This window comes from Quercus suber, unplaced genomic scaffold, assembly GCF_002906115.3.
Source record: "Quercus suber isolate HL8 unplaced genomic scaffold, Cork oak 2.0 scaffold_98, whole genome shotgun sequence".
Taxonomy (NCBI): Eukaryota; Viridiplantae; Streptophyta; class Magnoliopsida; order Fagales; family Fagaceae; genus Quercus; species Quercus suber.
Window position 1 is genome coordinate 1,238,067 of NW_027069563.1, and position 11,911 is coordinate 1,249,977.

General features: G+C 40.0%; 1 protein-coding gene across 1 annotated transcript; it reads right to left on the reverse strand.

Moving 5' to 3' along the window:
* Positions 1 to 3,822: 3,822 nt before the first annotated feature.
* Positions 3,823 to 5,497, reverse strand: LOC112033110 (phloretin 4'-O-glucosyltransferase-like). The gene has a single exon (XM_024065891.2). It carries the CDS (start codon positions 5,317 to 5,319, stop codon positions 3,979 to 3,981), a length of 1,341 nt encoding a protein of 446 aa, XP_023921659.2. The 5' UTR covers positions 5,320 to 5,497; the 3' UTR covers positions 3,823 to 3,978.
* Between the last annotated feature and the right edge of the window lie 6,414 nt (positions 5,498 to 11,911).

The window sequence follows — 11,911 nt, forward strand, 5'->3', positions numbered from 1 at the left end:
TTATAACTCCTACATCTCCTAGAATACACGCTTGCAACCATATTTAAAAGCATTTCTGATCTTTTTGCTTTTTATTTTCTTTGCATTTTTTCTTTTATTTAGCATATCATGCATAAGCATATAACAGAGAGAATTATATTTGACATTCCAATTTTGCTATGCCGAAGCACACAAATGTCATTGACATCACACTTTTGCTATGCCGAAGCATACAAATGTCTTTCATGATTAACGAGCAACAATGGTGAGATGGTTATTTATGCATTTCTCTTAGGATTTTCTAGTCTTTCTTGTCAAAAAGAGCGTTACGAGTGTTAATTCCAAGAGATAACTTAATCTTACTCATCACAAACAAGAGCCACAAAGCTCACTTGCTTAGTTGTGCATAAAAATGCTCATCTAAGTTACGAAAGATACAAAGTTTAGAAAATTTTGTTTCAATGGCCATCCAAGGTACACTAGTACCAATGTACACCAAACACACACTGTTTTTGTATTTTTCAATTTGTATTTTTTTTTTATGAAAAACAAAATAAATCAAAACTGAAAATAAATAAACAAAAACATGTTAAACAAAACAAAGCAATGCATAAAACTAAATGCAAATGCATGAAAACATTATTCCAAAAACAAATAAGAAATCAAGAAAGAAAGTCCAACTTTAGATAGAAAGAATTAACGCAAAGGACAAACAGAAAGACAATTAAGTTTTAGGATCCTTTATCACCCACACAGCACGAGTCTTTAGCTGTGAAGATGAAAAGGTATGTGTCCTAGTATGACTACTAAAGGATATAGAGGAATTAGAATTCCCCTGAAATTGAGTCAAAAAGCTCAAAACTTTTAATAACTCACCAAGAATAGGTACAGAGCCTTTAGACAAAGGATGAGACCTATTGGACACTCACTTATGAGGAAACAACTTGAAACAATTAGGACGAGTGTGACCAGAACCACCATAATGGTGACAAACATGAGTAGTTTTAAAGCTACTCAACTTCCTAGAAGGAGGTCTAACATTAGAGGTTAACAAAGACTTTAATTTAGGACAATTTGGCCTAATATGACCAACAATATGACAATGATGACAAGTGGGGACAAATTCAAAATTTTTATTCTTCCTAGGAGGAGTTTTAGACATAGGTTTAGAAATTTCAGCGTTAACATCAGAATTTTTACCTTTGTCTATCCTAGCAATATTAGCCTTCAACTCTTCATTATTCCTTTTAAATGGAGGAATATAAAAATCCTTTTCTTTTGAGTTAGGCTCAACAACAAGTTTGGCACTAGTTAATTTTTCAACTTCAGTTTTAAATTCAACTAGTTGCTCTTCCAAACTTTTAATTTTGTCCACCTGAGATGAAATTTGATTTTTAAAATTTTCATTCAAATTATTGGCTTCATCCAATTTTGCAATCAAATCATCTTTTTCAAGCTTGACCTTTTTAAATTTAGCCTTTAATTTGTAGAATATTCAAGAGATTTCATACAAAAATTATAAAGCTTGCAATAGGCATCTTGAATATCATCATCATCATTCAACATAAGATCATGTAATCAAAACAATCAAGAGTTTCCATGACAACAGGGGTCAATGGATCTCACAACAAAGATTAACCCTAATCAGAGTGTGTCTGCTTTGATACCACTTGATAGGCCAAAAACGTATTGACCCATTGTGATTAATTGGTTAATTAGCCAAGTTATTAATTAATCAAATTAACATGCAAAGTGCATGGTAGCACAAAAAAATCACCAATTAAACTAAGTGCAACGGAAAATAAATTTGATACAGTGATTTGTTTACGAATAGGGAAAACCTAACGGCAAAAACCCCATCGGGTGATTTTCAGGTTATCACTCTCGAAATTCTACTATTATCACAATAAGTGGTTACAAGTAAAGAAATCCCAGTACCTTATACCAACATACAGTTGAACCCTTACCCCAATATCCAATTGGACTTGTTCTGTAGTAACAGTTTCTCATTTTGATGCAGAAACACCAATAAGATCTTCAATGTTGGTGCAAGAGACTTTGCTTGGTTACAGAACCTAAAGGCGTACAAGAAACGCAGTAAGAACTCTTTCTTCTGTAGGAGGAGGCTAAGGTTTCAAAAAGAAAACCTTATGAAGCTCTCTAGGGTTAGGTTTTCCTTTTTCCACCTCCTTTAAATAGGAGCTTAATGGGTTCTCCTATTCCAAATAGGTTTACACAAACCTTGGGTTTTTCCTTGTCCAATAAGGATTATACAAATCTACAAATAAATAGCATTTTAAAATAAAAACGTTGCTGGCTATAATCTGAAAACCCGAAAGCTTGATCAATCGAGATATCTGTCGAGCTTTAATGAATCTCAACAGATTGAGCTTCTGTCGAGGAGGTATCGAGACCTGCAGATTGCACTTTTTTTGAGCAGTTTTTGAGTAATCTTCATGTTTTCAATTTAACCACTTGTAATGATCATCTTGAACCTACTTAGATTTACCCAAATACAAGTAAATTGCGTTTTATCAAAGAATATGCCAATTACATAAAAATATGTCCCTAACACGAACTAACCATTTCATCAGCAGCTCTCACATAGTCCCACTACCAGTTGAGAAGACCGACAACTTTCTAATAGTACTCTAGCTTAGAAAGAAATAAAATTTCCCAATGTAGGACTTCTAGGCGCAACAAAGAAAATGCATGTGAATTAAGTTTAGGCTGCATTTGGTCTTAAGGATTTAGAATCAATGGATGTGAAAAAGGTAATTGTTGGTACTAATTGCTTTAATTGAATTTAAGAACACATTCAATATTTGTGTCTGACTGTTTTTAGTATATTATCTGGATAATGTTGTGCTTATAATATATGGGGAGACATTTGAATAATAAATTTTGTGTACTCCCTATGTTTGCTTAATATGGAAACAAAATCATAGCATAGTAACAAAACCCATGCATACGTAATTGTGATGATATGAGGTGTAACATTTGAAAGTTAGTGAGTCATAAATATTCCCATCTTGGCTTAAGCCTATACAAACTCACATTTGCAAACCGTTTCTTGCATGTTGAAAAGGAAAGGAGGAAAAAAAAGTGTACAATGTTTCATTCTTAGATCATGTGATCAAAATGGTGGATGGTCATCTATATATACTGGCAGATATTTGTGCGCAAGGATTTCTGTCTTGATGGCTAGAGGTGGAGCGTTGTTGTTCTTGGTATATACAATAAATACTTTATTGAAAATATTATAATAAATTTCGAATGAACTCTTGCTCAAATGTTAACCTCTCCTTATGAGTAAGTGAGTGTTGAGTTTATGATAAAGTTATTCTTTATATTCATTTTCCTTCTTTTAAATTTGTGGCACTAAATAGTCTACACCTTTTCTAATGTTTTATTGCAGCTCTCTACTGTTTCTTCTTTGTTTTTGGTTTTATTACACCTCGAAAACACTGTTTTGTTTTGCCATGTCAATTACTTTATGAGTGATCCGGATCCCATAGCACAAATTTAGAATCCATTGAAAAACAATCATTTATGAGTTTCAAGAATCAAACTGCCAAAATCTTGTGCGATAAGAGCTTATAGCACCAAGGCTGAGATCATGATCTCATTGTGAGGAAGATTTGCCAAAATGCGTCTTTTTTTTGTTTGACTAATCTTTTTGTTCTTTAGTCATATTTCAAGAGATGCTCTAATGATCACCATATAAATATATGATAAAAATAAATAAATCATATAATTACTTCTCTGCATTACATGAAATCCATGCAATAGCAGTAAATGATTTTCCAATCTAGTAACAAATAAAGAAAGAAAGAACAGGTAAGACAAAAAGGAAAAAACATAAATCAACATACAATCGTTTATCTCCACTATTTTATATCTATGTTCACAATTAATATAAAAATGTACATATACTAATATATGAAAGTGGACATAAAAACGAACACTTCTTTTATTTCAACAGCAGACCTACACTCTTTAAACAACGACATTACCAATCTCATCCACAAAATCTTTGAGGTTGTTATAGGAAGAACCACCTTCGTTGGCAGCCTGCATCGCCAACTCCTTCCATTTCTTGGCATTCCTTCTTATTGCTTCTCCTCTCTCTCCATCTCCCACAACCAATTCCAAGCATCTCTTAATCTCATCACCTTCAACAATCCCATCCTTATTCACTATCATCCTTACTCCTGTCTTCCATACATCTTCAATTAGCTTCGCATTCGTCCCTTGATCAGACCACTGTGGAAATGCTACCATTGGCACCCCTGAAACCAAACTCTCCAAAGTTGAATTCCACCCACAATGTGTCACAAAGCATCCTAGTGAAGGATGTGACAAAACCTCCACTTGGGAACACCACGGCACTATCATTCCCATTTGTTCCAATTCCTCTCTGCAACTCAACTTCTCTTCTTCTCCATTTTCCTTAGCTCTTATGACCCACAAGAAGGGCCGCCCACAACCCAACAATCCGCGTGCAATTTCCTCCATTTGTTGCTTCATTAAGACCGCTAAGCTCCCAAATGAAACATAAATAACCGATGACTCAGGCTTAGAGTTGAGCCATTCGATGTAGTCTTTGGAAACATCCCCTCCAAATGACTTATCTGATGGAAGTAGTGGCCCAACTGCAACCAAATTAAACCTTTCAATCGCCTTCAAGGCCTCAGGCTCTAGTGCATCAAAGGTATTCACTAGAACTCTAGGATTGTTCTCTTTTTCAAGCGCTTCAAAGTGGGCTTGAATTATTGGGAGAGCAAAAGTGTGAGTGTTGGAAGCAAGCAAAAAGGAGGGAAGGTCACGGCTAGTGAGTAATGGTAGTCCCGGTAACTTTATCGAAGATGAGGGGTAGTCATTGTTGTCGTTTCTGATAACATCGGCAAAACCGTTGAAGTAGTAGTAATATATGTCCAAAACCATGGCAGGTTGAATCCAAAGAAGCGTGGAAGGAAGGTGAACTTCACGCGCCACGTCAGCAGCCCAAGGTAGAAGCAGAGTGTAGACTAAGCAAGTAATGGGACGACCCTGGTTAGCGCTGGACACAATAAGGTGAGTGAGAGTTTTGGAGCCATTGCACTTGAACTGATCGAAGTGGTTCTGAGCATCATCCAGGGAAAATCCGTCGTCGTAGCCATCAGAGAAGGTGACAAACGACAAGCCGTCGGGAGGAGGACTCTTGATCATGCGACGGTGGGCACTAATGGTGATGGCAAAGGTGACCTGCGCTCCCAAGTGAATGAGGCGCTTAGCGAATTGGAGGGAAGGGTTGACATGGCCTTGCGCTGGGAATGTAACGAGAAGGATGTGAGCCATGATATATTCTATTGGATTTTGGTCCGAGAGTTGAGGTGTTGTGGGTTGTGACTTGTGAATATAATTAGCTTAAAAGGGGATAGTTTTGTGTTCTTGGAAATGGAGATTACATGGGACCTGACATGAGCCATTGAGTTGTACTCTGTAAATTGACGTTTGCGGTAACAATTTAAAGGACCCTATTATGTTCGAAATGATAAGGGAGGCTGGCCAATGAATATTCCTTGAAGTTTCTACAATCTAATTCAATTTTGCTACCTAAAAATGGTTGGTTAATGAAGTAATGGTTAAAGTAATGGTTAACTCCGTTGTCCGACAAGAAGAGTACGGTGTTGGTAGAATTTCATTGTCCTCAATTAATAAAGTCCGACTTTACGATAGTTATCCACCAAGGACCGCTACCACTGGCGGCTCTACATGCAAGTCAAGAACTAAAACCACCTTGACTTGCAAAAATGGCATATCACCGAGGACCACTATCACTGGCGGCTCTTGGACTGATTCAAGCTTTGACGTCAGGGGAGCGTAGCTTATCACCAACTTTACTAATTGAAGATGTAAAAATGTTTTCTAACAATTTTGTAAAATTATTGTATTCTCACATTAAGAGAAACAGTAATAAAGTTGCTCATAGTCTGACTAAATATGCATTATGCATACCAAATTTTTAAGTATGGATTGAAGATGTACCATCACATACTGTTTCGATTTTATAATTGGATGTAGTTGAATTACATTAATAAAATCCATTAATTTCTTTCTAAAAAAAACAATATTTTCATAATAATTTTACAAAAAATCTAATGCAGTAAGTTGTTACTGATTTTAATTTGGGCTCAATACTGATATTATTTTTTTACCCACTCATAACAGTTTTTTACATAAGATTTATTGTAAAAATATTGTGGACATAGCATTACTCTAAAATTAATTCTGTCCCTCAAACAAAATCCTAACAACAATAAATATTAGTCAAAATAACAACAAACATAGACTAAACAAAAATAAAATAAAACCAAACAACGACAAATGATCTAATTATTCCACAAAAAGCCTACTATAAAACAAAAAAAAAAAAATTGCTAAACATTCAAATTTGTATTTTGTTCAACCTATTTAATAAAAATAATCTCTAATTTATTTTTTCCTAAAAAATGGTACATAGAAAAATATTGTGATTGTGAATACATTACTGTGTATGCCGAGAAAAATATTTTCTGCGGAAATTACATTACTGTGAAATTCAATTTGTGAATACCGAGGGGTCAAAGTCCAAAGCGTTAAAAGATCAAACTTAAAAGTGGAAGAACAAGATAGAGAAGTTGAGAGATCACTGAGAGAGTCTATAAACTACTAATGCATAGAGCTATTTGAGGCTACCGCGAGAGAGAGAATTCTATATGAGAGCTGCTCACCACTCCGTAAGGAGTTTTTTTTTTTTTTTTTTTTTTGACTAAAATACAAAACTTACCTTCTAACACACATATATATATATATATATATATATTATTTTTTATTATTATTGTTATTATTCATTACATTTTTGTTTCTACACAGACGGTAAAGTGTTCACCTCGGATATTAGGGTGGTACATGTACAGGACCTAAATTTCGTGCTTAGGTCTGAAATCTTTGTTCATTCGGACGGACAGCTCCGAGCGTCCCACCTGATTCTTGGTGTAGATCCTGTGTACTCTACTTGGCAAGCTTTCAGCCAAGCTTTACTGGTCAATAGCCCCCTTTTATCCTATATCGACGTACGGCACGCGAACTTCCTCCCACTGAAATTCACAGTAGGCGAGGCCAGCAACATTGGTCCTCTGTACATCTGTTCAGACGAGTGTGAATCGGTACGGGACAAGTCCGCTAAACATGTGTCACGAGCCCGCTGAGAACGGGCACATGAGCAAGTTCAGCCCTAAGTCCCTCTAGAACTCGAAGAGTTTGTTGGCCCCGAGGCTTCTATTCAAGAGGCCGAGGAAGTTACAACCGAGCACACCGGTCATTCTGAAACCGAAGTCAATCCTGACGAAGACATGGTGATGTGCATAACGATGTCAATTATTCATTTTGTTCCTGGCGACAGGCCAGCCACACAGCCCAACCTCCCCAAGGTCGGGGTCAGACCCCTCCTCCTCTGCCTCCTACCTCCAGTCGGCAAAGGAAGAGGCCACGTAATGCCGAACAGGCTATTGTTAACCCGGGTGATGCGCTCACGAGGGCCCCACCACAACCCTCAAGTGGCATTGTGATCCGCGAGCCTACGGCTCAGCCTGGGATGCACATAGCGTCTTCTTCCTGGGCTGCACTGGATTGGCAACCCAAATTCTTGATGGACGGCAAGCCGCTCCCCTCTAATGCGTGTGTAAGGGTATGGGAGAAAGGAGAGGGGGGTCGCATCGCCTAGTGCCTGGCACACGGTCTACTTCTGCCCGAGGATGTGCATGCTTTCGACGAGGGCACAGACGAGTCCATAGGAAGGAGGTTGCAATGGCACATTATTGCGGTAAACTTTTGTTGTTGTTATGGTTTTATCCTTTTACTTTATCATTAATGGTTTATCCTTTCCGTTTTCATACTTATTATTCTTGCTCCATCAGGCTGCTCAACTGGCGTATATACTTGACGAATGGTTGAAGGACCTAGCCGAGGATGCTGGTCGGGAAAAGGCACTCAAAGATGTTGCTGAGGTAATTGTAAAGGAGAAAGCCATGGCCGCAACAACTGCGGAGAAAAAGGCTGCCGCGGCTAAGAAGGCCAGGACGACTGGAGAAAAGAAGTTTTCAGAGTTGTAGGCTAAGCTAGGGGAGACTGAATTAAAGTTGGCGGATTCCGTGAACGCAAATACTGCCTGGACCGAGGAGTTAAATGACCTAAGGGTAGCCTTGGATTCATGCGAGAACAAATGGTACAATGAGGGATTCGCTGATGCCGAGAACTCAGCTGAGCCAATTATCAAGGATTCTCGGAAGTTAGGCTTTCAGGAAGGCTGGTTGGCAGCCTTGCAAGCCTTGGGGGTCCCTAAGGATTCTCCTTTAAGAGATCCCGGTCAGATCCCCTTCTTGAGCCCTGCTCGAACCGTGCAGAATCCTCTGGGTCCTGCCGATGAAGAAGAGATGACCAGTTTGAGAGAGTTGGTGGAGTAGATTGACTCTCACGTGGAGTTAGACGAAATGGAAGCCACCAGCAACCTCCGTGATGCAGATCAACTCGGTCAAGACCCCTTACAGCCCCCAGCTAGCCTGTAGCCCCTAGTGACCACCGCCTAGGAGAAACCTGCAAACCTTCCATCTTGATTGCTGAACCGGATCTTTACTGTTCAAGTTTAATTTTATCGTAGTGCTGTATTTTTCTTTTCCGTTATGGTTATTTTGCCTATGTCGCCGGGTTGTGGTGACCGACCAATTATTTCTTCACTGGGTTTGGTGTTTACGCGGCTACCGGGTCGCGGACAAAACATTGATTTATTTTATTTTATTATTATATTTATTTATTTTCTGTTATTTCATTTTATTTTAGCATGATGAACTTAACTTCGTTTATGCACGTTTCGTTATTGTTTTTCTACTGCACTTTTTGATTGTTTCACGCGAGTGTTGTGGATGTTTGGGAAGTCAATCCCAATTTGACGTGAGGTGAATATAGGGTCACTTCAAGTGAAATCATGTGTATCTAGAAGGGGTCTATTCTCGTTCGGTAACTCAAGGACTCAACCTACTCGGAGACGGTAATCGAACCGAGAAGTACGTTTTCGTTCTTAAATTTGAGACTAAAGGTTTAATCTTGCTCGGTGATGGTAATCAACCTGAGAAGCAGGTTTCTCTTCTTTTGGGAAAACTTGTAACTTATGGTTTTAACCTATTCGACGATGGTAATCTAACCGAGAAGTAGGTTTCTATCCTTAATGAAAATTTTAAATTAAGGTTTCAACCTGCTCAGTGACGATAATCTAACTGAGAATCAGGTTTCTGTCAGGGAAATTCGTAGATAAAGGTTTTCACCTGTTCAGTGATGGGAATCGAACCACGAATCAGGTTTCTGTCCTTAGGGAAATTCGTAGCTTAAGGTTTTCACCTATTCGGTGATGGGAATCGAACCGAGAATCAGGTTTTCGTCCTTTGAATAATTTTTTAAGGTTTCCACCTGCTCGGTGATAGGGATCAAACCGAGGGTCAGGTTTCTGTCCTTAGAATAATTTTTTAAGGCTTCCACCTGCTCGGTGATAGTGATCGAACCGAGGGTCAGGTTTCCGTCCTTTGAATAGTTTTTAAGGTTTCCACCTGCTCGGTGATGGGGGTCGAACCGAGGGTCAGGTTTCTTTCATTAGAATAATTTTTTAAGGTATCCACCTGCTCGGTGATATTGATCGAACCGAGGGTTAGGTTTCCGTCTTTTAAGTAATTTTTTAAGGTTTCCACCTGCTCGGTGATATAGATCGAACCGAAGGTTGGTAGTAGAACAATACAAATCTACACGAGTAAACATCACTACTCTTATTAACAAAACACATACAAGATATCACATTTAATTTTCCGCTCAGCGTAATGCTGATTAGTGATAAAACTTCTTCAAATTATGGACGTTCCACGGTCGAGGAAACAGTCTCTCGTCTAGGTCTTCCAAGTAATACGTCCCCGTGCCGGCCACAGCGGCGACCCTATAAGGCCGTTTCCACGTCTGTGGCAATTTCCCGACATTCGTATCTCGCATATTCCCCATGGCCTTTCTCAAGATCAAATCTCCGGCGCCAAACTCCCTCATTTTTACATCTCGGCTATATCTCTGGGCAAGTTTTTGCTGATACTCCACTAGCCGTATAGTCGCCACTTCACGGCACTCTTCCAACATATCCAAGCGTCCAACCATCATCTCATCGTTCTGGGCAGGATCGAATCCCATGACTCGTGCACTGCATAGACTCACCTCGGTCGGTATTACGGCTTTAGCTCCGTATGTGAGAGAAAATGGGGTCTCTCCCGTGGACCTCCTGGGGGTTGTCCGGTACGCCCATAAGACGTTGGGCAGCTCCTCGGCCCAATTTCCCTTTACACCCTCCAACCTCCTCTTCAGTCCATTCACAATTACCTTATTTACAGCCTCGGCCTAGCCATTACTCTGGGGATATGCGGGAGTAGAATTGCAACGTCTCCGCAAAATTCACGGAAGGCTCGGCTGTCGAATTGCAGCCCATTGTCTGATATAAGGGAGTTCGGCACCCCAAACCTTGTGATTATATTCTTCCATACGAACTTTTTCACATCCACGTCCCTGATATTGGCCAAAGCTTCCGCCTCTGCCCATTTGGTAAAATAGTCGACAGCCACCAAAAAGAATTTCGATTACCCGTTGCCCAAGGAAATGGGCCGAGTATATCCAGCCCCCACTGTGCAAAAGGCTAGGGATTGCTGATTGGGTTCAAATGGCCTGCAGGCTGATGGATTAGGGGGGCATATTTCTAACACTGCTCACACTTACGCACATACTTGGCGGCATCTTTTTGCATTTGAGGCCACCAAAATCCTTGAGTCATTGCTCGGTGCGCCAATGAACGTCCTCCTACATGACTGCCACACACTTCGTCATGAAGCTCAGCCAAGAGTTTGCCCACTTTCTTTGGGTGTAATCATAAAAGGTACGGCCCCCCAAAGGATCTCCGATATAACTTCCGATCTTTCGATAACCAATACCGAGGAGCCATTCTGCGGATCTTGTTGCCTTCCTTTTCATCAAGTGGGACTTGGTCCTTGGCTAGGAAGTCAATGATGGGGTCCATCTAGCATGGCCTAAGTGTTGTAATTGCTGCGACATTGATCTCTGCAGCTCCCAAATCACTTGCTACCCTGATGCTTGGCTCTGGAAGAAGCTCCACCTTAATTAGCAGGGGTATCTCCTAGGTTACTAATGATGTCAGCGTGGCAAAGGAGTCGGCGTGTCTATTTTGCGTCCGAGCAACTTTGATCACTTTCACTGTACTAAAGCTGGTTATAGCTTGCTTCACCTGTTCCAAGTATGCTTTCATCCGGGGATCTCGGGCTTCAAAACTGCCCTGCACTTGATTGAAGACCAGACGCGAATCCGAATACATTTCAACGTCCCTGGCCCCCAAACTTGAAACCGTCCTTAGTCCAGCTAGTAAAGCTTCGTACTCTGCGTCGTTGTTGGAGGCTTTGAAACCCAATCTATACTCGTGCTCTAACCGGATTCCCTCCGCGATGATAATGACAATCCTCGCACTGGCCCCTATGGAGCTCGACGCTCTGTCCACGAATACCTTCTATGGGCGAGTCTCCACATGGTAAATTATCTCTCCATTGTTCTTCGGCGAAAACTCGGCAACAAAATTCGCAAGGACTTGGCCCTTCACCGAACTTCGCGGTTTGTACCGTATGTCAAAAGAACCAAGCCGAGTCCCCCATTTTGCTATTCAGCCCGTGAAGTCTAATCTCTTCAATAGTGACTGTAAAGGATACTCGGTTAAGACGTAAACCGTATAAGCCTGAAAGTAATGTGGCAACTTTCTCGTAGCATGTATTAAAGCCAACACTAGCTTCTCTAGTGGTAAGTATCTTGTCTCTGCATTAACTAAAGTCTT